We start from the raw sequence: 26575 nt of genomic DNA, 5'->3' as shown, positions 1-26575 counted from the left end.
CTGTGTTTATTGTTCTTCATTAATTCTCCTTTTCTTCACACCCCAGGAAATCCTGGAGTAGTGTCCTCATCTCCAGTTCAACCCAATGTGCTGATGTCTAGGCCATTCCTCTGGCAGATGACAGTGGGAAATAACCTTGTTGTATAGCTTGGGCTCTTCTTACAGCCCTGAAACTTCTTACTCTCCATGCCCTTGTGGGCCTTGCCAAGCTGCAGCACTGGGGGCACTGTGTGTCACCTGGGACCTGAGGACAAGGAGAGCTTTGTTCCAGGGCTGGCCAAGATTCCCAGCTGCAAGTTGCCTGCCAAAATACTCGTATGCCTAGAGCAAAGAACATGTCAGAGGGTCAAAGAGTTTGGAGTGATAAGACTCAATTTTGGTGCATAAGTAGTCTGAGACACCTCCCCTTGATTTCACTGTTGGTTTGTTTCCCAGATGGAGCAACCAAGAACCAAAGCACCGGAGCAGGGAAGCCTGATGGAGAGTGGGGTGAAGCTCCAAACAGAAACCTGCCACGTGTGCTCTGTGCAGGAGGCACCCAAAGGTCCCAGTGCTGACATGGAGAGAGAGGCAGAGAAGCATCTGAGCCCAGAGCCTGCGTCTTCCCCCAGCCAGGCAGGGGAAATGCAGGGCACCTTCCAAGATGGGAACACGAGTGGGAGCAGCTGCCAGGACTTTCTGAGGTTGTCTCCTGACAAGGAGGTGATGAAAGAAATGTCCAGAGTGAAAAGAGAGGTTTGTTTAACCTTGGCTTGTGTCCATGGAGGGATGTGAACTGTACTTGGCCTCCTGAGTTTTCCAGCCTTAGACAGTGCTGTTCTGCAGGCTTTGAAGTGAGGCTGATGGTTGTGTGTGTCCATATGTGCCAGTCACTCCCTTGGGTGCTGCCTCCTTTCTTTCCTACCACACCTGAGCTGTGTGTGTGCTCAGAGAAAGGAAAAATGCTCCTTTGTTGCTGAAATAGAGTCTGGGAGAACTGAGTAAATGTGTTTTGCTTTTCAACAGCAAGAAGAAAAACTGTCAGAAATGAGCCGCCGACAGTTGACCCTTTTCACTGAGCACAACCGGAGTTCTGACCTTTCAGATATTTTGGAAGAGGAGGAAGAAGATGAGCTGTCTTCAGAAGCTCTGGAAGAGAAGAAATGGGACCAGAGAGAGCCATGTTCCCAGGAGAATGGGGAAAAGGTAACCTGTTCTGAGTGCTGCTTGTGGGGAGCGCCGGTGCAGCCATCCCATGCCATCAACTCACAGGAGGAGGGGCTGGGCTGAGCCTTTCCCAAGGTCCTGCTGCTCTGCTTTTACTCCCAGTGTTGGCTCAAGGTAGTAAAACACAGGTTCTTTGGGAGAGGGAAGGGTGTTTGTTTGTAATAAATGGAGCCAGGGTTTAATTAGTTGGAAAAACCCACAGTGTGATGTGGTGTTTAAAATCAATGGGGGGTGATTTGAATTCTTAAACACAGACAGTAAACAGGGAGCCCTCAATGCTCTCAGGCACAGGGTGTGATTTTTGGGGTGTCATATGCAGGGCCAGGAGTTGGCCTCAATCCTTGTGCATCCCTTCCAGCTCAGGATATTCCCTGATTCTGTGATTATTTGGCTTAGGTCTTGATGCTTTCTGTTGCCAGGGATGGTATGTAGGAGGAGAATTGTGGCTTTTTAGTTCAAATGCTGCAAGGGATGAAATCCTGCCTGAACTGAGCTGTAAGTGTCCAGCTTAATTCATGCTCAAAGAGTTAAATCTGGTCTGAATGCACCTGTGGGAATGTGATTCCAACTGCATGGCCTGGAACTCGTGTATAACCATACAGATTACAGCAGTTGGCATGAATATCCATGAGGGAAAGCACTGAGGGTGAGAGCCTGGAAAATTAAAAAGCATTGCAGGAAATATAATATGCCCGGATGGCAAGAAAGCACCTTCTCTTTGATTTTTCATGTGACCAGGGAGTATCTGTAGTTGATGGTGCCCTGTGTGGCTGCTGGTCTGTAGGGATGAGGCTGGTGAGCACTAAATGGTAGCAGACAATGTAGTGACTCTGGATTCAATTTCCTTTTCTCCTTCTGAAGGGTCTTCTGCTTCCCAGGTGAGGGATTGAACCTGCAGTGAAGCACATCAGGAGCCCCAGGAGAGCTGGGTGGCTGGAGGGGCTGGGGCTGCCTCTGAAGGTTTTGGAAGGGCTTCCAGTTGTTGGGATTGGGCTGGGAAAAAATGGAAGAAAAACAAGTTTCCTGGAAAGAGAAAGAAGAGCAATCAAGAAAGCTATTGTCTTTCTTTTTTCTTTTTTTTTGCCCTGGGTGTTTTATTGACTGGATAAAGTGATTGTTTTCTGTGCTGGCAGTAACAGAGTGAGGGTAACAAGATGCTGAATTGGGAGAGGATGTGAGGGGCAGGAAGCTTTGGGGCACAGACCTCCCATTACTGCCTTATGGATTGAAGGGGATTGGACTGTAATAGGGCTGTTTTCGAGGTTTCTGCATATTTAACTACATTTTCTGTTACCTCAAGACTGCTCAGCCAACTCTTCCAGGATCCAGAGGATGAAAATACAGAGGGGTGGTGCTTTAAAAATGTTTATCCTCAAACAAGTTGTTTAATCACTGAAACCATTTATTATATTACAACTCAAAAGCAGAAGCCACAACTTTGCAAACAGCTAAAAGAACTCTTACTGAACTTTTTTTTTTGTGTATTTATGAATTCTCCACATTCCTAATTGGTGCTAACAAGGCAGGAGCCTTAAGCACTGTTCTGTAAGGAGAGTTTGAGAAAATTTGAGGGGTTTTTGGTCTAGAGGAGTTGAGTGGGAGATTTTGTACCCGCCTATTTGCGTAATGGTTAAAAGGATGAGAGCCAAAGTAGTCTTGTTTCTGGGAGATGATACATTAAAAGAGGCAGAAATCATGAGCTGCTGTTTGGGATGTTCATGTTGGAGATGCGTTCAAACCTCTTACCCAGGAAGACAGCGCAGCCTTGGGATCGGTCCCCAGAGGGTTCAGGATCTCCATTCTTTGGTGTTTTCAAACCTCATCTAAGCAAAGACATGGATTTATTGTTGGCAACAGTCCTGCTGTAATTAGGACACTGAACTGGAGACCTCAAGGCCCCTTCAGCCAATTCTAAATATAATTCAAGACCAAGTTTTGCTTGGAAAAAGCTATAGAGATTGGAACTATCAGTAGACAAATTGCAACTGTCTTTGTTTCTCGCTCACTCTGGTTGAGTTTTTAATTATCTCTGAACAGACCTCCATATGGCTGTAGTTTAAAGTAGCTACACATGCTTTGTAATCTATTTGTAAATGCCTTCGGAACACATTAATAATATAACTTGCCAGGGAAGGTGAACAAGAGACCTCCAGAGGTATCTTCATACCAAAATGACATAATGCACCTGGGGATTTTACCTTTTATGTTACTGTTAATGTGATAAGAAATAAACCCATAAATTCTACAGTTGGTCCACAAAAAATTTTAAAATTCGGCAGTGTTGTCCCCAAAATTTTCTGTAACCTGGTAGGCTCTCACTCATCTGCAAGTGGAACTCATATCTGTGTGGCCCTTTGAGGTAAAGGGTTCTCCTTTGTTTTTGTGGGAACTCTGCTCTGGATTTGCAGACAGGGACCTGCAGTAGAGCTGCACTTTGCTAGGAGATGAGAAGGGCCCAGGCAGCAACATCTCCAAGGCGTGTTCTACAGCACAGGGCCATTCCCTGTGCTCCAGGAAGACAACATAGATAAGGGGGACCCATGGCTCTGTGGGTGAGCCCTGTGGACAGAAGAGCCCACTCAGCTCTGCTGTGGAGGGATGGTGCCTCTCCTGCCCCCATCCCTCCCAAAGATGCCAAGCCGAGAGGAATTATTGCTGTCGTAGGATGAGAGGTGCTGCAGGTAGAGCTGTGTGTGTACAGGAGAGGCTGGGAGGGAGCTCTTCCATGCATTTGCCTTCCTCGCTTCCTGTCGCATTGCTGGTTCATCTGATTGCTTTTGCCAGAAGATCCATCACTCCCTCTGCCCCCTCCCCTTGCTTTGCTGCAGCCACAGCTCCATCCTGCTCTGCTGGGAGGGAATCAGGGTCACTTTGCCTCTTGTTTTAATGTTTATTTCCTCTCTTTTTTCCTTTGCTTGTCCTGGCTGTGGCTTTTCTCGGGGTCTGGGTACAGATGGATCTTTGTGATACTGACAGCGATGAGGAGATTCTGGAGAGGATCCTGGAGCTTCCGCTTCAGAAGAACCACAGCAAGAAGTTGTTTAGCATCCCTGAAGTGACTGAGGATGAGGATGAAGATGAGGATGAGAAGGGTGTTACAGAAGAAAAGACAGACCCTCAAGACTCCTTGGAAACACAAACCTACCATTCAGGAAGAACAGAGAAACCACCCAACAGCAAGGAGCCATTTCTAAAGGAAGATGGGAGTAACACCTCCATGAAGGTCTCTGCTCAGACTCCTCAGGGGGAGCACAGTGCTAAGGAGAGCAGAGCGGAGGCTGACCATGCAAATCCTGCCTTTGGCCAGATGTCTTGCAGTCAAAAGAAGGCACACTGGAACTGGGGCTATCAAGAGAATGATCCAAAGTCTGGGAGTGGGACAAGTCCCTCTTGGAACAAGAAGAAGGGAAATAATTATCGGGAGAAGATCCGAAGTCGGCCTGAGATAAGTAGGAAGAGACAGAGTGATCTAACAGAGCACTGCAGTCGTCTGCTGGGCAACTGCAGCCAGATGGGGAGCGGGTTATACAGAGCTCCCAGTCTCAGGGAGGAGCTGAATGTTGTCAGCAGTGCTGGTGGAAAGGAGGGGTTGGATTTGTACAGCCGGGCCAGACAAGGCACCTTACGGAAAAAAGCCCCAAGAGCAGTGGGATCAGGGGGGGCAGAACCAGCCGTGATAGCAACGCACTGCCCCAGCCCCAGGAGCCTGGAAATAGACATCGAGTATGACTCTGAAGATGATCAGGATTCAACCTGTGCATCCTCTCTGGAGAGCAGGCTGTGGCCAGAGAGGTCCCAGAGCTGCCAGGGGGACTGGAGTGATTGCTCCAGTCAGTCTGAGGTTGCCCACCTGGGTGGCAGAAGGGACCTGACCAGGCTGGAGATGATGGAAGAGCAGGGTATGGAGTGGGCCGGGTCTCCGAGCCGGCACCTACGATTCTTCTGCCGGGAGAAAGAAGCCCCAAGGTGTGAGAGCAGTTCTGAGGAGCAGGGCTGGGAGCTGGACTGTAAGTCACCTGGCTGGAGAAGGAGGCTCGAACATTCTTCGAAGGGGATACATAGCACCTCCTTGCACAAAAGGGTTGGGAGACTTTTCCTATTCTGGCTTTGAAGCAGCTTGCAGTGGTGCTGGCTTCCCTCTGCTTCCCTGGCCTGCCTGTATCTTGCTTTGTTCAGTGTTGTCCAGAGAAAGGACCCTCCTCTAGGATTGCCTGGAAGAATATCTGAGAGATTCTGTAGTTCTGTGCTTCTCCATGGCTTTTCTTGTAGTAGCTGCTTCTGCTTTTCCTGCTCCCTGACCAAGTGTCACCGATGCAGTATTCCTTTTCACACTGGGTCTTCTCTTCCTCCCCACGGCAGGAGGCTGGGGGACCCAAGTGAAAATCCCTGGTGCAATAAGCTGATTGGTGAAAGCTTTGTGTAGATGCTGACTGTAATGTCATTGCCTCCCTTTGAAATGCCCTTTCCTGCATCTTCACCCTCACCAAGGGGATCGTCACTGGTGCCTCGCAGAATGCCTGCCTGTCCTCAGTTCTGTTTTCCAACTCCCTTGGTCTTTCCAGCTCTAGAGTGTCCCTGAAGAGGAATGTTGCATTTGGATGCACTGCTCTTTGTGGAGTGCGTTTGGGCTGAGCGCTGTTCAGGGAGTTGGAAGGCAGAGGCTGCTACTAATTCTCTGCTGGTTCCAATTGCAGGCATCCAGTCATAAAGATTCCAGGGGCCCGGAGCCGCCCGGCACAGCCGCCTGGCAGGCTCCTAGCAGGAGACGGAGCAGGAGTGAGAGAAGAAGCCAAATGCAGAAACCTTTGCTCTCTAGTCCAGGTGAGCAGGAACGGGGAGAGAGGTGGGCAGCAGGAGAGATGGAAGCTCCTGGAAATGGCTGGGGAGAGGCTGGCAGGCAATGCCTGGCCCATGCACTCCTGGGGCAGGGCTGACGTTCTCTCTGCTGTGTTCCCCCTGTGCACAGGCCTTCCAAGGAGCACTGCTCCTGAGACATCTGGCAAAGATGATGGCATTCGGATCTTTGTGGCTCTCTTTGACTACGATCCTGTCTCCATGTCCCCTAACCCTGATGCAGCAGAAGAGGAGCTCCCATTTAAGGAGGGGCAGATCCTGAAAGTAAGAATTTAGTGAACATCTCCTACTCTATGGATCTGTCTGGTGTTCCAGGGAAGCATAAACCTTGGGAGGTCTGCAGTTTCCTCATGAGGGAAGTAAGAGGGGGAGATGCTCATATTTTCTCTCTGGTGACCTTATGGAATGGCTGGAGACAATGTCAGGGAGGGTTAGGTTGGATATCAGGGAAAGATTCTTCCCCCAGAGGGTGCTGGGCACTGCCCAGGCCCCCTAGGGAATGGGCAGGGCCCCAAGGCTGCTGGAGCTCCAGGAGCATTTGGACACTGCTCCCAGGGATGCACAGGGTGGGATTGTTGGGGTGTCTGTGCAGGGACAGGGGCTGGACTGGATGGATGATCCTTGTGGGTCCCTTCCAACTCAGGATATTCCATGATTCTTTCTCTGTGCAGCTCAGTCCCTGCAGCATAAACAGTCTATTTCCCTTTGCAGGTTTGTGGAGACAAGGATGCTGATGGTTTTTACAGGGGGGAATGTGCTGGAAGGGAGGGATACATTCCATGCAACATGGTGTCAGAAGTCCCTGTGGAGAGTAGTGAGCTCAAGCAGCAGCTCCTAAAGCAGGGGTTCCTGCCTGCGGACACGGAGAGCCCAGGTACTGTGTATGTGTGTGTCTGTGTGTGCCATGCTCCTGTGGCTCTTTGCTGGAATGTTGGAAGCTCAGTCCTGCTATTGTGTGTGGCCAGTACAGCCACCAAACCCATTTGGAGGGCTGTCCCTGGATCTGCAGCCTAATTTAGTGGCTGCTCTTTAGCAAGAGCATCTGGCTGGATGTGGGTGTTCCGAGCTCTCAGTTCATCCCTGGCTCCACTGCCAGCATTTGCAGCTGCTCCTGGGCTTGAGGTGTGTGAATTCAGCACAAAGTGAGGCTGAACCTTGCTAGGGACAGGGAAACGGAAGCATTTGAAGAGCAGCTGAAGTATGTGAACAAGAGTTTTCACTCTGTTCCCTCCTTTGTTTTGAAAGCCTGTGAATGGAACTCTTGGGATGACCCTGCTCTTGGGTGAGAGAATCTGTGACTTGGGAATGGAGATGTGAAAGGGGGAGGAAAGGCGTGAGACAGCAAGGTAGGCAGACAGGAGTGTACACAGAGCAGATCTGGTGGTTGGGTTCCTCCTTACTTACTCCCTGAAGTATGTGGTCAGTGCCTTGTGCACTGCAGAGGCTTTCCTGTTCCTTCCCTCTCATGTACTCAGAGAGGAGAGGGAGCAGCCCTGGGATGTGCAGCCAGCGCAGCTCAGACTGAGTCAGGCTTGGTGGCTGTGAGCTGCCCCTGCTGTGAATCCCAGTGTTCCTGTGCCTCTCCCTCATGCCTGCCACCCCTCATCGTGCACTCCTCTGTGCACCCTCTATTGCCAGTGCCAATTGTGGGATCTGCTCCACTTGTTAAAACACCAGGATATTCCTGGTTTGGCTGGTCCCTGTTTCCCTGCAAGTTCAGCAATGAAAAATAGCACAAGTGTTGGTCATGGCAAAGGTAAGCCCTGACATTGCCTGAGCTGGGAAAAAAGCCCAAATCAACTTAAAAATAAGAAAACTCGAGGAAAAAACAAAAAGGAGAAATCCAACTTGTTCCTATTTCTGTGGAGGGAGACTAACAGACCCTTAAGGTCCTTTCTCACCCAAACCATTCTAGGATTCTGAGGGACTGACAGTGCTCAGCTCCTAAATGTTAGTCCCTGGAAAGTTGATCCTGAGCAGCACAGGGACTGAAGGAGCCTGATGTTTTCACTGTGTGATTTCTTGAATATGTTTTTAAAGGACAAACATATTCGGTCTCTCCCGTGTCTGAGGAGCGGAGATTTGAGTAAGGTGTTTTTCACATCCATACTCTTTCTCTTGTGTGCATGCCAGAGATGGCTGGATGCCTGTGGTGGCCTGTGTCTCTCAGTGGATACACGAGGGATACTCTGCCCTGCCTCACTGCATAGTCTTGGAAGAGTAAAGGATTTTAATAGCTCTGAGACTTCATTAAACATGACAGGTTTGAAAGTTTTGAGGAAGGTGGTGGTGGTAGTCAATAAGTTGTGTGTGGAGGGAGGGACTGTAGGTTTGGCACTGGTGGGGACACACCTCAAATCCTAGGGGCAGTTCTGAGCCCCTCTTGGTAAGGACGCTGAGGGGCTGGAGCATGTCCAGGAAAGGGAACAGAGAGCCCCAGGAGCAGCTGAGGGAGCTGGGAAGGAGGATCAGGCGGGAGAAAAGGAGGCTCAGAGGGGGTCTTCTGGCTCTGCACAACTCCCTGACAGGAGGGGGTAGCGGGTGCAGGTTGGACCTGATGGTCTTTTTCTAACTGTAGTGGTTCTTTGATTCCTTGGCAGTTGGGCTGGCTGTACCTCTGCTGTTTTCCTGCTGCCATAACAAGGCTGTCACAGCCTTGTAACTAAGGAAGTGCCTTGGAGGGGTTGGTCTGGGCACTCCTTAGGTTCAGTTGGGATTTCATCCAGTCCTGACCCTGCTCAGTGCAGAAGCTTTAGCTGGGTATTAATGGTACAAGGCTTTATTTTGTCCTTATGGTGCTGCTTCTGAAAGCTGAGGAGCAGCAAAGTGTGTCTGCTCTGAGCTGTGGACTGCCTAAAAGGTGTAAGTACAGTGTGGATTTCTCTGTGTATTTGGGATGTGGATCACAGCTCCTCTGAGTCCACATATGAGGCCCAGAGGGCTTTGCCCACAGAAATCCTGTTGTCAGCCTCCCAGGGGAGGCATGTCATCTCTGTCCCCTGTTCACTATTCAAGATGCTTCTCACTTTCCATTCACTGTCTGTTTCTCTTGTCTATTTATTTGCTTTTTTTGGTGTTTTTATTAAGGAAATGGCACATTTTCTCCACCTCCACGCCGCCAAACTGTCCCTCCTCCAAAGCCCAGACGCTCCAAGAAAGGTCTGTGTCACCCACTGCTTCCTCTTTGGTTTTTGCTATAGGATTACAGACTGCATTGAATTTTTACTACTTGCTTTCAGGACCCTCAGATGTTTATATGACTGCTAGGAAGTGGAAAGAGAGCCCATCCCTGTGCTGGTGTTAAGTTTTTAACAACAGTGATGTCTTTCATAGTTTGGAGCTTGACCTGTGCTTCTTGTTACGTTCCTGAGTCCTGGTTACTGGTGTAGACTTTGAGTTGCATGAACAGTTTGCTTCTGTTGTTTGCTGTCTTGGTGCTCTTTTTTACTGTTTATCAGTTGTGTCATGTGGTCACTGTTGGAGATGAGCTCTTACTGATGAGGCATTTTCTTCCCTCAGCAGGGCTGGACAAACAGGAATGCAAGTCTCAGCCAGGTGAGAAGCGCTTTTACGGGGGAGTAGGTAATGCATGATAGAATTACAGATGTGTTTTGTGGTCAAGGGCCAGTGTGACACCCTGTGGTGCTGCTTCTAAGCACTGTAACAAAAAGGTTTAGTTCTTTTTGTTTAGTGGTGGGTGCAGAACGGTTTGGGTGAGCAAGGGGTGCTTCCAGGGGGAGTGCACCAGTTGTTTTACTGTGGGGGGAGCAGGGCAGTCTCTCACTCATCACATGCTGTGGTCCCTATGATCCAAGAGACACTGAGAGGGTGCTCCCTCTTCTGAGGGGCATCATCTCTTTATATCCAGAGAGGCCCAGTGTGCAAACCCTTTGCCAGCCCATCTGGTGCTGACCCAAAAGAGAGTTTAAATCCATGAACGTGTGTTTTCTGTAGCACCAGACTTGGCTTTTGTAGGCGCAGGGCAGGTCTGTAGGTAATGGGTTTGAGCAGGCAGGAGATTTGGGATGGCAAGGCCTGGACTTCCCTGTGTGCTGGTTCCTGGCTCTTGGAGGATAAATTTTGTAGCTTAATAGCAGAACATTGTGTAGTGGGAGGAGAAATGTCCTTTCAAGACACTGTAAAGGGACAGCTGTTCTCTGTGTGTGTGTGTGAGTAAATAGAAAACATAAAATAATACATTCCTGTACATATAAACAGAGCACCAGGATGAGAGGATGGATGGATGTCCCCACTTTTGTGCTTATGAGGCAATGAAGAAGATCAGAAAACTGTTTTACCAAATGGCTCTAAAGTCTCTCTCCACTCAGTTCCCCCCCTGTATTCTTTTTGCACAGACCACTATAAGAATGGTGAAGGAGTTGCTGTGATTTGGGATTTTGTCCTAGTATTTCCATCTAAGAATATTTTATTTTTCTCCTGCAGGGCAGAAACATAAAGACATTGAAGCAGAGCTGCTGACTCCTCACAGGATGGTGGCTGCCTTTGACTACAACCCAAAGGAGAGCTCTCCTAACACAGATGTGGAGGTAAACACCAGCTGCTCCCCCCCTTTTCAGAGGTTTCTTCTTCCTTTCTCTTTTTTCCTTCTCTCTCAAGACATTCAGCACTTTGGTCCAACCAGAGTCTCAGTGAAACTGTGTGAGTATTCATTGCATCCTTTAGTGATCAGAAGGACTGAGCAGATCTGGGGCAGGAGGAAGCAGCTTCTACTGGTAGCAACTGATCCAGGAAACACTCTGGGAAAAGGAAAAACCTGCTTAAGTGTTTGAAAGCACTTTTGACACTTAATTTGAACATGACTTTAGTGTTAACTATCTGTGTAGGTCTTTGTTCAAGCAAAAAGATTTACCTCCAGTTTAATATACTAGTTTGCAAAGTTCTTCTTTTCAAGCAATTCCTACATATAGAATCACAGAATCATGGAAAGGGATGAGTTGGAGGAGATCTTAAAGCCCATCTCATCCCACCCCCTACCACGAGCAGGGACACCTTCCACTAGACCAGGTTGCTCCTTCTGGCCTGGTCTTGGACACTTCCAGGGATGGGAAGGGGTATAATCTAAACAGGGAAGGATACAATCCAAACAGTAATTTTGTGGATAAATCAGTTCCAGGTAGAAAGGTGGCAATGCAGAATCCTTTCTGCAAAAAGAGATGAGCACATGATCTGTTCTCTGTTCCTCCAAGCTGTGTTTGCTCTCTGAGCAAACATAAACACAGGGTTTGGATTCCTATCCTTTCCCTTCATCCACAAAGGAGTGTCTGGCCAACAGAGGGCACAGCTTAGGGAATGCTTGCCTCCCAAGCTGTGTCTCCTGCCCAGAGAGACACAGCTGAGGACAGAGTGTTTTAGGACGGTGGAATATCTTGGGAGAGACACAATGTGAGCATGTATCCAGCCACCCAACACTTTTGAACCCTTGTCACTGAGGAGGTGACTGTGCTTTTTGCAGTGATTTGCTTTTTTAGAACTCTTTTGGACAAGAGCTTAAATTACTGAAACAAGCTGGTAGAGTTCTGTGGGAGATGCTCCACAGGAGCGACCTGCAGCCTCAAGAGATTAAATTGAGGACTAGGGATATATTATTGTAAATATCTTGGAAGTAGATCCCTTCCAGCTGACACCTGTGAAGTGTCAGAGCGTCTTAAGTGGGACTCAGCCTGTTTGGAGCCTCCACTGGGCAGCTTTTTCCATTAAAAGAGACTGGTGACACCTTTTTCTTTAGCCTTATGCCCCATGGAGCATATGCTGGGGTGTCTGACAGAACAGAGGGTGTGACAGTGAAGGGTCACTGTGTGCTGTGCTCCTGTTCCGTGTCCAGGCTAAACCACCCTGTTTGTATGCATTCCTGCTAGTGACTAGTCCCTAAGTGCTGCATACAAAACAGGCTCATCCAAGGGAGGAGGATTTGTAATTATACTTAAAGAAATTGACAGTATTTCTGGTGCTTGCTGAGCTTGTCCTCAGTGCACCTTTCCAGAGCAGGTGGTAGGTACTATTTTGAAACCTTATTAAAATTGGTTTTAAAATGGGCTTTGCTCTTGTCTTAATTTATGAAATGCTTCCCTAGCAATGAATTCCAGAGTTATCCACTTCAGTTTCCCTCCTGCATCCTGGTCCTGCAAGACCAAACACAGTGGGCTCCCTCCCCTGGAGTAAGATTGGGCAAGAAGCCAAGGGGAGCCCGTGTTCCTGGTGAGTAATTCCAGGCACTGCTTTTCCTGTCACCTCTGTTCTCTGGCTCTTTGCAGGCTGAACTGACCTTCAGTGCTGGGGACATTATCACTGTCTTTGGGTCCATGGATGATGATGGATTCTACTATGTAAGTGCAGGGCTTGGGAAGGTCCTGTGGTTACACTGGAAATTGTTGGAGTTCGCGGAGTGGCAGGGAAGCAGAAATCAGGGCACAACATATCCTGCTTTTGAGAAAAACATAAACCCCTCTCTACTTAGTGCTGGGCAGCCTGTTTCTGGAGCTCATTTCTCCTGCTATAAATCCGGTATTACAGAGTCTTGGAATGGTTTGGGGAAGGGACCTTAAAGCTCATCCTGTTCCACCCCCTGCCATGGGCAGGGACACCTTCCACTGTCCCAGGTTGCTCCAAGCCCCGTCCAGCCTGGCCTTGGATGCTTCCATGGATCCAGGGGTAGCCACAGCTTCTCTGGGCATCCTGTTCCAAGGCCTCAGCACACTCATAGCCAGGAATTCCTTCCCAACATCCCATCTATTCCTGCCCTCTGGCAGTGGGAAGCCATTGTCCCTTGTCCTGTCTCTCTGTCCCTTGTCCCCAGTCTGTCTCCAGCTCTCCTGGAGCTCCTTTAGGCCCTGGAAGGGGCTCTGAGGTCTCCCTTGGAACCTTTTCTCCTCCAGGGGAGTCCCGGGGTATCCCAGGCTGGCTCCAGAGCAGAGGGGCTCCAGCCCTGAGAGCATTGCTACGGTCTTTAAACATCCCAGTGGTTCTGAGTTTATTTTTTGGTATCAATTGCCTGCAGGTTTCCCAAAGCCTTGCCTGCATTTTTCTATGCACACACCAGCTGAACCAGCACCTGCTCTGAGCTAACATTTCACCAGGCACTTGGACACTTGGGCCAGAGGCTGGAATGGTGATCCAAGTAAGCAGACACATTCCTGGGGCTGTGCCTGCCCTCCAGCTGTGTGCCAAACTTGAGCCTTAGCCCTTGGATCATCCACCTTTTCCTGCATGGGAAACACTGTGCCTTCACGCATCTGACTTAAGGTTGAGCTCCAGGTTAAGTCTGAGGGCATCACTGAGAATGTTTTGTTTGATCCTTTTATAGTGTTGGACAAGCAGCAATGCTGTGGTGGGTTTTGTCTTACCCAACCACCTCCTGTTGAACTGGATAAATATTTGTAGGAGTACAATACTGCAGCTCTGGGCCTCTGTGGTCATGGATGCAATGCCTACAGTACATTGTAGTATTGCCTCATTCTTTAAAGACATCAGTAAATACCAGGGCAAATCAAAGGCCTCTAGGACACCTGTGGCACAGTCACATTGCAGTATGGTAGCGGAGATTTTGAGTTTGTAGAAATCACCTTTGTCACAACTTGCTGTCATCTCTCCTTCCTTTTCTCTCTTCTGTGTTCCTGTGCTCTGAATTGTTCCACAACTAAGCAAGGATGTGAGTTCTGGAATTTTCTGAGGATCCTCCCTATGTGGGTGTGTTCTGGACTTGTCTCAGCCTACAGCCCAACCTTCTCTGCAGGGCACTGCACCTCAAGTTGTTATTTATGTCTCCAGGAAAGCTGATGTGAGAATTTATTGTTGATCTTGCAGGGAGAGCTGAACCAACAGAGAGGCCTTGTCCCATCCAACTTCCTGGAAGCTGTTCCTTTGGATGGCGGCACAGACAAGGAATTCCATTCCAAAGAGAAAGAAGCTTCTCCACTGAGTGCTGAGAGCCAGGTGAGATGTGTGACTGCATGGCACTGCTGTCCAGGCTGGGCTGTGGCTGGAGCCTGGGCATTGCATGGCATGCAGCACCCATGGGATCACTGAACTTACTGCATGGAGCCTGTTCATCCCAAGGGAGTGCCAGGAGCTCTTCCCAAAGACTTACTTGTAGTGCAGAAAGTGGCACAAAACAACACCTGCTGGGGCCTTAGTGTGGTCAGGTAGGCAAGGAGTATTCAAATCCTACCAGCAAATTGTTTAGATCCACTGAAAGGTCAGTGGGAAAATCCGACTGGAAGGAAAGGTTCAAACAGCTCCCCAGGCACATTAAATTCCTTAAATATTACTATATCCATGCCAAGGAGTTCTGGAATTAGCAACACCCAAACACCAATGTTTTTCCATCCACCCCTAGTTAGATATATCTTAATCCAGGCTGAGATGCTTCTGGATAAATTCAGAACACACTGAGGAGTTTCCCAAGCAGATCTAGGGGATGGATCCTATGGTTTCAAAAGCATTCCCCAGAGTCAAGGAATTCAAAGGTTAAATTAACCCCTTGCATTGTATTGCTGAGACTCTTGGAATAAAGGCTTTAGTGGGAGACTGGGGTCATGCCAGGGGCTGAGGCTAAAAGTGCAGCAGCTCTTTTGTCATTCCTGGATCCCCAGTGCTGTCTCACTGTGGAGAGGGAGGCAGGAGGGACCCAGCTTGGTCCCACCTCACATGGGCTCAGCCTTCAGTCCTTCTTGGGAAGTTGTTGGCCCTGTCATGTGGTGTTAGACCCACATGAGTCAGAGCAGGTTGGCTTTGAGCCATCCTTAGGGAAGTAGGTGGCCCTGAATCCCTGAATCCTGCTTTGTTGAACTCCCCACTGGTGCCATCCCAGCTTTCTGCTCTCTGCAGCATTTCTTGGCCTTTTTTTCATGCTCAGCTCTTCCTGTTCTCTGTATCTATATCTCTATCTTCAAATGCTGCCTGGTCTTCCTTCACCTCAGCCCTATCCCTTGCTTCCTGGCATTCCAGGCTTTGTGGGTACAGGATTTGCACTCCAGCCTTGATGTCTTCTCAGGCAGAGCAGCCTGGCTCAGATAATGAGGTTTGTGGGCAGTTTGTTGGATCATCTGCTGACCTCAGCAGCTCTCTGGGGTCCTTGTGCTCCCCTGCTGGGGAATCACAGGTTAATCAGCTGTTACTGCCAGGGTTTAAAAGCCCAGATGTCACCCAGGTCTAACCTCCCTGGGCGTTAACAAGGATGCAGAGTGGGGCTCTTTCTTCAGTTTCCCTCTCAAAATTATTTACTCTTACCAAATGACTCATCTGTTGAAATAGAGGGTGACAAAGGAGACCTCAACCAGTAAAATAAAGATGGAATTCTAAGTGTAATTTAGTGCAGATCTTCCCTCTGGCATCAACTAGCAGCCACAGGGCCTGTTTCAGATTCCAGGGGTTGTTACTCTAGCCCCAGCCCACATCCTCCCAGGGACCAGGGAGAGTTCAGGTAACTTTGTCTGCCACTGGCAGGTGTGAAGTGTTTGCAAAGTCAAACCCACATTCATCTCTGTTCTCTGCTGCTGAGTTCAGTGGGTGACTGATGCCCTGCACAGCACTTTGGCCCACATACCCTTGCATGCTGAAGATTGGAAGCTCTTTTGCTATGTTTCATGACATTTTTAAACACAAGCGCCTTTCAGGTGTGTTAAAGACAACCCATATAAAATAGACACGTTTCAGGTTTGCCCTCCCTTCAAACCTTTCCATTTGTCTCTATTCCTCTGTGCCTGAGATCCAAGGGAGCCTCCTCTTACACTGGCTCTGACTTTTGGGTGCACAGAGCAGGAACCTGTTTGGTTTGGTAGTTTTGCTACTATCCTGATCCATGAACTGCTGTTCTCTGTATTTGGAGGACTGGAAAATTCAGATAATGATGATTAAACAAATTTTATTTTAGTGGGAATCAGCTTGAGCTCTCTAGGCATGACTGTAGCTAATTCTGCATTGTGCCAGCCTGGCTCCTGTCCTGCTGCCTCCCTGTTTCTCCTGGACACCTGTCCCAGGGGATTCTGGCTCAGCACCCCCAGCACTCCTTCCATTTGTGCTTTGCAATCCAGACCTGTCTAAAAAGCTTCCAAACAGGAAGGGCACGTTTGCCCCCTGTTAAAAGTGGTATATTTACCCTGCTCAGAGACAAAGTGGAATTAATTAACTGCATTTAAGTGTGTTTAATGATTCCTGAAGAAACAGAACCTGACTCCACAGTGGTTTTGGCTGTTACAGCAGTCACAGCATCCCAACCTGTGGGCAGAAAACCTCAGGGGAAAGGCAGAAGAAAGAAATACCTCCTGCAAAACAGACATACTCCACATCCATCCCTGAGCTGGAATAAACTCTCCCAGTGATACAGTCATGCCTGAGGCTTTCCAAATTCCTGTAGCACTTTCACCCCATGGAGTTAAGGAAAACTGGCTTGTTCAACTTGCTGTTAGCAGAGCAGGCTCCCTGCAAATTCCCAGTCCCAGCTTGAGCCCTGGCACCTCAGGGGGGATGTGTGTGTACCATGGCAGAGCTTTGGACTTGGTTACAGCTCGTTCCAGTTGCAACAGAAGCTTCTCCATGAGTGATTTTTAAATCACTTGTAATTTCTTGGATGTGATGTTCTTACCTTACCTGTTCTTCACACTTCCCTTCTCCTTGCTGCCCTACCAAAGGCCTGTGAATAAGGACAATTTATTTCCAAATTGAACTGGGGAAGGTGGATCATTTTTAATTATTTCTCAGTAAATCTTAAAATGCTGGCAACTGAAAAGGTGAAGCAGTTGAGCTTACAAACTGACAACATTTGGGGATTAGAATAAACAAACAAAAACAGCATAAAGGGGAGGATCCAAGAAGTTCTGGTCACAGCCAGGGCCCAAAACACTCATGCTTACCAGCTCAGAGCAGCTGCTTTAACACTGTTCCTGTTGATGGAATATTTTTCCATTACTAACATGTGGTTTCTGTCAAAGACTGATTGTAAAGCACCTTCAGAAAGTGTTTGATTCTAACTGATTTCATGTATTTATTTCTGCCTGTGTTACGCACCCGGGACGGTTCTTTTCTTCAGAGAATGAGGAAGAGAAGAGTCCAGTGATAGATATGAATGATACATAGAGAGAGCAACCATGTAAGTGTGTGAGACCTTCAACCTTCCACCCAGCTCAGCACCTCAAAGGCTCCTGCACCTGGAGTTGGCTTCTATTCTTGTTTGTAGTCTGACTGGCTGGTTTGGGGCTGTGGTGGCAAATCCACCTTCAGGTCTGATGTCAGACCTTTCACTGCCACCTGGGTTCTGTGGTAAAGACAAACCATTCAGCACATGAAGTGCAGTTGGCTGGAACAATTATCTGGTGGTTTTGGGACCAGGATGGGACTGTGCTGGATATTCAGGTTTGGGAAGGACCTGCTTTGTAATTCAGCTTGGCCCTTCTGTTCTCATCAACAGCCAAAGCGTCATTTGGCCTTTGCAAGGTCATCCTCAGTCTGAACTCACTTCATGTTCAGCCTGGGGTTTTTTCCCTCTGGATTTTACTCCTTCCTGAGAATAGTCCTGAAAAATCCCTGCCCACCATCCATTTAAGAAAATAGTAACATTGAGGCCCTAAAACCAACCTTGTGTGGATAATTGTTCTGGGGCTGGGTGGGTGAGACCCCTGGTTTTGGGGACCAGCAGGAGCAGTCTTTGTTTTCCTTAGTTTCAAATGTTTGTTTTTCAGAAATTGTGTTAATCAGTAACACCTGAGAGAGTACTAAAACCATCCCTGAAAACTGACATCACTCTTGTGTTTATCACTCTAATAACTTGTATGAGATTTTGACAGAGCAGTTTTTCCTTTGTCTCTCTTAGAGAAGAACCCCCAATTTTCATATGATTTTTCTCTTACCACATGAATCTGTGAGCTGGTTCTGTTGCTTTCATGCCACATAGAGACCTCTGAGAAGAGGAGAAATTGTTTGTGGGGCCACTTCAGCTCTGTCCTGAAACTGTTCCGTCTTTACCAAAAAAGTGTTTTCCAGTGGTGCATGGACAGAACCTCCACTGCCCTGGCTGCACAGGGGCCTTTACATCCCTCCTACATCACTCCCTGAGTGTTGGTGAGCCCCTTCTGATGCTAGCCCAGTACTTTTGGACATTTTATCCAAGGATTCTTTGTTGCACAAATCATAGTTTCTGGAGTAGAACTTGGGGATTCTTTCTTTTGCTCCCAGCTAAGAGAGTGAGCTCCAATTTAGCCCTCCCCTGGCTTTCTTTTTTCTTTGCCTCCGCAAATCTTGCATTTCTGGCTGCATATGGTTCATCTGGATTTATTTGGGTTTACTCCAGGACTCCTCAGACCTGACTAACACTGGGCTTATCAGCACCAAGTGCTGTTCTTTGCACAGTGGAGCTGCCAGGATAGACAGAGGTTGCAGCTGTTGCTGCAGCATTGGTTGGAGTGGACCTTTCAGGCAGAATGCAGCTTTCCCAAAGGCCAGCCTGGGCCATCCATCAGCATGTGTGACATTCTGCAGCATGTCCTGGACAGCAGCTGGCCTTAGGGCACAGTGCTGCACACCTGGAGTGTTGCAGGAGTGCCTTGGAAAGCAACATTTTCAGGTGAACAGAATGTGAGCTTGGGAAAAGTCATCTGTGGGATTGGTTACTATCATGGGGAGAGGCAGAGAGGAGTTCCAGCTCTGTCCTGTAATTCAGGTAAGGGAGAGTGATGGCACTGGCACAACTCAGTGATTGCTGTGAGGCAGAAGTTGACTCTCAGCTTTGTGGAGTTGGGAGGGGTCACAAATTCACTCCAAGATGGAGCTCCCTGTGCTCCTGCCCACTCAGGACTGACTCCATGGGTGTTGTAGGTGCTGAGTCTCATCCAGAGCAGAGATTTGTGCTCGTCCTGGGCCAGAGGTGCTTCATGCCTGCAGCAGCCTGGACCAGCACAGCTTCCACCTGTGAGGGGAGGAGAGGTCACAGCCACTGGCTGCTCCTGGTCCCAAAGGAGGTGGGTGCTGAACCAGCACTAGGGTGGCAGAGCAGAGTTGCTTTGACTTTCCACCCTGGGAAACTTTTATTTAAAGTCCCCACAGGGCATGAGCATGGCTGTGCTGGAGTGGGGTAGCAATGCTCTGGGCTCTGCTTCTGCCTTATTCAGCTGCTTGCCCTGGACACAGAGCAGGACCAGGACCAGGCACATCCAGTCCTGCCCAGGGGCTACTGCTGAGATCTGCACACAGTTACCAGCTGGAGTCTGATCTTGAAGAGTGCTTCCACTCAGGCAGAGAGTCCTGCTGGCACTGTCACCATCTCACATTCCCTCTGGGGCTTTGGCTCCTGCAGACCTGTGAGGGACTCAGTGAGGCCCAGGTAGAGGGATGCTGAGGGTGTAATGTTCCAATGTCAAAGGACTCTTTCCTGGCACAGGTCCAGCCACTCTCATCTTGTGTTTTGGGGGATGCCAAGACAGGATGTACAGCTGGAGCTCGGAAGCTGCTGTTTTGTGAAAGCTGTGTGGAAGAGAAGGCAGTGAGGCTAAGGCTCTCCTAGGCCTCAGAAACTCAGAGCCTCTTCCCTGGGGAGCTTCACAGCCTGTTGGGAAAGGTTGACCTGCCAGATTGGTAATTGTCACTGTCTGGACAGCTAAGCCTAGCGAGAGGAGATTGTGGAAGGAAGGCTGCTGATAGGAACTGATCTCTCGGTGCTTTGTGAAGAGGAAACTGAGCCCAGGACTAGGGCACATTCTGATTTCCAAAGGAAACAGCACTATTTGAGACTGGTGGGTCCCAATTAACCATCTCAAACACTCGGGAACATTACTGTGTGCCACTTGATCCAAGACTTCTCCATGTCCTTCTCCATTGGTGCCACTGCAGAGCACCAGACTTGGCTTTCTGCCCCTCCTGCCTCTGGATCTGCTGGATGCTGAGCAGCCTTGCAGGACCCCCAATTCCTCTTTCTACCATGGCTACTATTGAGAAGCCTGAGGGCTTAGCCAGTCTCCTTGACCCTGTGGAGATCTTGTACAGCACTTGTTCTTATGAAATTTGATTTTGTTAATGTCCTGGCTTCTGTCCCAGAGCATGCTGGGACCCCAGCAGGCTCCATGGCTGAGGACTCATGGACTCATCAGTACCTGTCCCCATCCATGCTCTCAGGAGCTGCTTCACTTACTTAGCTGTAGAGCAGCATCTTTCACCATGTACTTAGTGGGTCTTTTGTGCTGTCCTGTTCTTAGCCCAAAGTTCAGGAATTTCAGGAATTCTTAGCTAAGGAAGGATCTGGGTTGTAAGTACAAAATTTAAATCCACTGGAAATTTCCTAAGTGGAACTGCATAGAGGGGAGAAGGCCAGGTTCTCTGGCTGAGGTTTATGTTGGTGTGATCTTCTTCAGCAGCTCTAACTTGTGCTTTTGTCTTTTGTCTCTTTCCCACCTAGCTAAATCCAGGTGGGTCTGTTGATCAGAGCGACTCCTCTCCGTCTCCTCCTCTGCCAGCACCTTCCTGCCTTGTCCCAGGCGAGCAGAGTCCAGAGCAGGCATCGCTGGCCCTCCTCGCCTGCAGTGATGCACCTGGGCAGAGGAAAAAGAAGAGAGGCTTCTTCTTCAAAGGGAAAAACCTCTTCAAAAGACTTGGGTCCAATAAAAAAAACTAACAGGGGGTTTGTTTATTCCATCCAGGCTGCCAACACAGCCCCAGAGACTGAGAGTTCAGGAGAAGCCCTCTGCAATAAGCTGATTATTTTCATAGGGAAGAAGTATGTGTTGAATAGAGAATGTGTTGGAAGGCATGGGAGCTGAGAGCCCCTGGGGAAAAAGTGTGAGGTGTGAGGGCTCAGCTCTGGGATCCAGCATGTTCTGTTCCCTGTAAATATTTTAATTTAATGATTATATTCTGGCTGTAAGTTAGCTAACTGGCTTTTCCCAGCAAAGCCCCAGCCCCTTAGGAGAGATCCCTTGTACTCCATACCTTGGTATTTCTCTGCTCCAAAGGAGGTCGTGTCGTCTCCTTCACTTCCTGCAAAGAAAATTTGCACTTTTCTGTTCCTGTGACTTCCCTTCGCTGTCTCTGGGCTGATGAGTGAGTTCTTATTTGTACTGTAACCCTGTAAATAAGCAGCTGTGCCTCGGAGCATCCCACACTGCCTCAGTCAGCTTCCAGCACGAGGATCCCCGGGGAGGAAGGAGCGATGCCCTGGCGGGGGTCAGTTCTTCAGCGTGGGGGTGGGCTGCTATCAGCTGCTCTTGCCTGGTTCACCTTGACCATGCACTGGCTGGGGACTCCGCCTTATGATTTATTTATCAATTTATTTATCAATTGATTTATTTATCTACCTATTTATTTATTTATTTATTTGTCCGTCTGCCTCTCCACGGTTCCGTTCAGCTGTGTCTGTGAGCTGCTCCTGAGCCAGTGTTGGGAGAGCAGCACTGGGGCTGGGCAGCTTGCACTGTTTTTGTAGGAGATGATGTGTTCCTGCAGTTGAGATGCTGCCCTGTCCAAGCACGGAGGGTTTTGTATGCCATGGTTTCTGTCCCTCCCCATGTTTCTTTCTCTGCATGTTCCAGTGGGTCCTTGTTCTGAGCAGGGCAGTTCCATGAGCTCCGTGAGTGGTGCCAGCACAGTGGCCATGAGTGGTGGTGGTATGGTATGTTTTTATTTAATATCAAATTTTATGATAATAAATTCTATTTTCACAAAATACATTTTCCTTAAAAAAGCCAAAGATTCAGTGATGCTTCTTTGGGGGGGTGGGTGAGGAAATTATACCAACCATATGCACTTTGAGGGTGTTCTGCACCTTCTATATCCCCTTCTCAGAAGGACAGATGTGGCTGTGGATGCTCCAGGTGTGAGGTGAGGGCAGGGGCTGAGGTGGCAGCCCTGGGGATGCAGGACACCAGAGAGGGCTGTGGGTGTGAGGCTGCCCAGAGTGCCTGGGCTGGATCCCTGCACTCCCAGCTCCGCTGGCGTGTGAGCGTTTGGTCAGGGGTGTGGTCCTGCACCTGGAGCCTCTGGGAATCCAGCCAAGGTGCCAGAAGTCACTCTGAGATTTTGGGGGAATTCTGCAGGATTCCCCTGACAGGAAGGACTTGTTTGGGAAGCTGCTGCTCCCTAGAGAGAAATATTCCATGAGGATCTTGATACCACAGTAAGGCACAGTGTCCTGTGGTGAGTGGGAGTCAGGGCAAGGACAGAGCAGAGGCTTTGAAAGGATGAAGTGCTGCAGCTCTGCTGGAGTTTCCATGGCTTCTGGAGCAGCCTCAGTGATGAAACTCGTCAGCAACCCAGAGCTTTATCTGCAGCCTGTCCTCCCATGGAGGAAGTCGTTGCTGTTCTAACTGAATTTACCAACTAGAGTTTCTTAAGTGAGTTGTTGAAGGTCTTTTGAAAGAAACTGTCATTGCTTTTATCAGTTCCTCAGGGGATGAATTGAAGAGCAAAACTTGTAGGCTGAAAAGCAGCTGCTGGAACTTTCTGGGGTGTGCCCAGAGCCAGAGGCCCTGTGAAGCCAGTGCCTGCTTGGCTCCCTTGCTCCTGGTGCTTCCATCCTCCCCACCCAGCTGAGTCTCTGGGACCACAAGGTGTGTGTTGTGTCTCTACCTCCTGTAAATTTTGCTGGGATAGACCCAGACCCATCATTCAGCAGTCTCCCTAGTTCAGCTGGTTCCCCAACACCAGACAGGTTGTACAGCAAAGCTCAGAGAAGTCTCCATGAAAAAGATTTTAAGATTAAGAGCTTTAAGCTGTTATAGATAAACATGAAAAACTACAAGAAACAAAAAAAGGGGCAAAATAAAGATATAATCCAGATGTTCTTCTTTGCATCCTCTGCTTCTCATCGCTGTGCCATAGCCCAGGTGTGGATGGCACCTCTCTGCTTGGGGGAACTGCTGGTGGCATCAATATATTTCTGTTTCCATTCTCCAGATAAGCAGCATGTAGTCTCTGAGTGCAGGGGTTTAGTGCTTGTGTTGGTGCTCACTGGAAGGCTCAGCCAGGGCCGTGGCCTTTCCCATTCACCCTGATCTGGGAGCAGGGTCACAGTCTCCAAGGAAAGTAAACATTCAAGAGACAAAGCATCCTGCAACCCCCCACTTCCATGGTTTCTGAAGCAGTTGGAGAACAATTTTTTTTTTTTTTGAGAGCAGTTTGGTGTGGTGTCTCTCAGAGGTTGATGTAGGAGTTTGTGTGTTTAACATCTTTCCCAGTGACAAAGACACTCATAGGCACCCTGGGCAGTGTCCTGGTGACACCAAGCTGTGTTGGTGGGAGGTGCCCTCCTCACACACTGGAGGGCAGGGACTGGGCATCCATGAAAACAATCTGGACTGCCTGGAGAGGTGGAGCTGTGCAAATCTCATGACACTTAACTAGGCCAAGTAAAAGGTCCTACATGGAGTTGGGGCAATCTCAAGTCCAGGTACAGGCTGAGAAGAGGAAGGAAGGAAGGAAGGATGGATGGATGGATGGATGGATGGATGGATGGATGGATGGATGGATGGATGGATGGATGGATGGATGGATGGATGGATGGATGGAAGGAAAGCTGCCTTGAGAAGGACTTGGATGTACTGGTGGATGAGAAGCTCAATACAGAATCATAGAATGGCCAGGGCTGGGAAGGACATTAAGGTTATCTGGTTCCAAACGCCTGCCATGGATGTGCCCCAGCCACGTGTGTCAGAAACCCCCCATGCCCTGGGCTGATGTCCCACTCTGGGCAGAAGGGGAAGGGGAAATTCTGCCCCTCTGCCTTGCTCAGGTGAGACCCCGCCTGCAGAGCTGCCCCAGCCCTGTGGCAAACTGCAAAAGGACCTGGAGCTGCTGGAACGAGTACATAGAAGACCATGGAGCTGCTCCTGGCCTGGAGCCCCTCTGCTCTGGAGTCAGGCTGGGAGAGCTGGGGGTGCTCACCTGGAGAGGAGAAGGCTCCAGGGAGAGCTCAGAGCCCCTTGCAGGGCCTGAAGCCTGAAGGGGCTCCAGGAGAGTTGGAGAGGGACTTTAGATAGGGGTGTGGAGTGACAGGACAAGGGGGAATGGCTTCCCACTGCCAGAGGGCAGGGATGGATGGGATATTGGGGAGGAATTGTTCCCTTTGAGGAAGAAATGGCTTCCCTGGCACAGGATACCCAGAGAAGCTGTGGCTGCCCGAGCCCCAGCAGTGTCTAAGGGCAGGTTGGGCAGGGCTTGGACCAGCCTGAGATGGTCCAGCCTTTCCCTACCAAAGGCAGGGAGTAGAACAAGATGGTCTGGAAGGTCCATCCCAAGCCCAACTCTCCTGTGATTCTCTGAATTAAGTTCCTCATTGTGAAACACATTTCCCAGTACTTTCATGCACTAACTGTCCATAGCCTTTGAAACATTCTCATCCTCCTCCTCTATCTGGTGCTGATGCAGCAGGGGAGGGACTCAGAGCTTTGCAAATCCACCAGCTCTGCCCCTTTGCACAAGAGCTGTGCTGTGGTCTGTTGGGCAAACTGCTGGTTCTGGAGCTGCTGCTGGATCTGTTTCTGGTACTGGAGCTGGTTCTGGTGCTGGAGCTGGTGCTGAAGTTGGGACCTCAGGCAGATGTTCTGCTTCTGTGTCACACTCTGAAAGGGGTGGGCTGGAGACCTCTTGAGTCTCTTGGGTTAGGGTCACCCTGAAGGCTCGGGGTCTCATTTAAGGAAGCATTATCCCCAGGGATGCAGGCCCCACCTCTGCTCTGGGTCCTGTCCTAGCACTTCACCACTATCCTGGGTGTCTTTGTACATCTGTTGGGAATTTTCTTGGCAGTATCACTTGCCATTGCCTCTTGTCCCATCCCTGGGCACTCTGAACAGCTCTGTCTGCTCTGCAGCCCTTCCATGAGACAGTCAAAGTCAAGTGTAAGGCTTCCAGAGCCTTCTTCCTTCCTGACTAAACCCAGCTTTCTCCTGGGCTCAGGTGGATTCCCTCCAGGTTGTCAAAACCAGTCTGCAAACAGGACCACTGCAAGATTTGTAATTTGTTTTGCTGATTTTCTTTTAAGTATTAAAGGACCAGGACCATCGTCAGTTCATGGCTCCACTTACAAGGAGGCAGCTTTGGGGATGGTGGATCCCAGCTTTGGGGATGGACACACCTGCAGAGTCACTGCCAGAGGCACTGCACCACCTGTACCATACTGCAGCCACTGTGGGTCCTGGGGTGTCCATGCAGGACAGTTGAGGTGAAGACCTTTATCCAACCAGCCCTGGGGAACCCTGGCAGGAACTTGGTTGCTCCCAGTCTGTGCTGCTGATCCAAAGAGTTCTGATCCATGAGGGCAAACACAACTGCAATGTGCAGTGAGGGGGAGCCGAGGAGCAGTTCCTCTGCCTCCCTGTGCACTTCCATGTTCAAACACATCCCTCACTGATTCAGCAGTATGCCCTGTCAGCATTTGTCCATCAGATGCTTTTGCTCTGGGACAGGGAGAGGGGCTTTGGCCCGTGGCAGGGGAGATGCTTTGCCAGGTGAGCTCCTGGTGCAGCAGCACTTTGGGCAGACCAGATGCTCCAGACCAGCAGCTGGAGGGTGATGCCTGTTCAAACCATCATCCCAGTGCCTTCTCCTGTGCAGGAAGAAGGAGCAGCTCTTGTGGACCCCCGGGGGATGTGGGGCAGAGCATGTCAGGAGGTGGGATGGGGAGTACTGGGCACTGCAGGTGTCTCTGGGGGTAGATGTGAAAGCCTTGCTTTGACCTTTAAAAGCGGCAGAGAATGAAGAGCACCACGGGGGAAGGAACCTTGTCCCTGGAAGGCACCCCCAGAAGGGCTCAAGACTCCCAAACCACCTTGAAGTGGTCACATCACCTTCAAAAGTCCCGGGAAAGCTCCGGTGAAGCATCAGGCTGTGTATCCAGCTGCGAGCAAAGGAGCCTCCCGGCGGGCAGAGGGTGGGAGGTGAGGTGAGCGCTGGACTGGCCTGGCCCCCACTCCAGGGGAGTGCCCGGGGCAGCTGCTGCTGATAAGGCCGGGCCGATAAAAGCGGGCGCGGAGGGGCCGCGGGCCGGGCAGAGGCGGCGGATCGCAGGTGAGAGCCTGGCCCGGGCACCGCGCTTTGCTCTTGTGGAGAGTTTGTTTCTCTGCTGGGGGTGGGACTGGAGAGCTGGGGCTGAGTTTGGGGCTGAGCGCTGCGGTTCCCGCTGCTTCCACCCTCGGCTGGCTCGGGCGCGGCGGGAGCGCAGCAAGGAAGCGCCCGGAGCGCGGGGCTGCTGCTGCCCGGGGCTGCTCCACAGCGACGGGGCTGAGCCGGGCATTCCGGGCCGGCATTGAGCCGGGCATTCCGGGCCGGCATTGAGCCGGGCCGTCTGGGCTGCCTTTGAGCCGGGCATTCCGGGCCGGCATTGAGCCGGGCATTCCGGGCCGGCATTGAGCCGGGCATTCCGGGCCGGCATTGAGCCGGGCCGTCTGGGCTTCCTTTGAGCCGGGCATTCCGGGCCGGCATTGAGCCGGGCATTCCGGGCCGGCATTGAGCCGGGCCGTCTGGGCTGCCTTTGAGCCGGGCATTCCGGGCTGCCTTTGAGCCGGGCCGTCTGGGTACCTTTGAC

At 50.0% G+C, this 26575-nt stretch overlaps 1 protein-coding gene across 6 annotated transcripts in view; it reads left to right on the top strand.

The window, feature by feature from the left end:
- Window positions 1-21745, top strand: part of TSPOAP1 (TSPO associated protein 1) — a 66870-nt gene extending 45125 nt beyond the window's left edge. For 2 of the 6 annotated variants that reach the window (XM_066563464.1, XM_066563469.1), the window contains 12 exons: window positions 436-735; window positions 1006-1185; window positions 4160-5287; window positions 5901-6027; window positions 6173-6324; window positions 6772-6934; window positions 9148-9219; window positions 9580-9615; window positions 10504-10607; window positions 12333-12404; window positions 13882-14010; window positions 20459-21745. In XM_066563464.1, the coding sequence (XP_066419561.1) occupies window positions 436-735; window positions 1006-1185; window positions 4160-5287; window positions 5901-6027; window positions 6173-6324; window positions 6772-6934; window positions 9148-9219; window positions 9580-9615; window positions 10504-10607; window positions 12333-12404; window positions 13882-14010; window positions 20459-20674 (2679 nt within the window). In that variant the 3' untranslated portion in view covers window positions 20675-21745. Of the gene's footprint in view, window positions 1-435; window positions 736-1005; window positions 1186-4159; window positions 5288-5900; window positions 6028-6172; window positions 6325-6771; window positions 6935-9147; window positions 9220-9579; window positions 9616-10503; window positions 10608-12332; window positions 12405-13881; window positions 14011-17104; window positions 17165-20458 lie in introns of all 6 variants that reach the window. The other 4 variants (XM_066563468.1, XM_066563465.1, XM_066563467.1 and 1 more) reach the window with 4 other exon arrangements.
- The last annotated feature ends 4830 nt before the right edge of the window (window positions 21746-26575 follow it).

Source organism: Molothrus aeneus, chromosome 20, assembly GCF_037042795.1.
Source record: "Molothrus aeneus isolate 106 chromosome 20, BPBGC_Maene_1.0, whole genome shotgun sequence".
In the NCBI taxonomy this organism is placed as follows: Eukaryota; Metazoa; Chordata; class Aves; order Passeriformes; family Icteridae; genus Molothrus; species Molothrus aeneus.
This window is presented reverse-complemented; position numbering and strand designations above follow the sequence as displayed.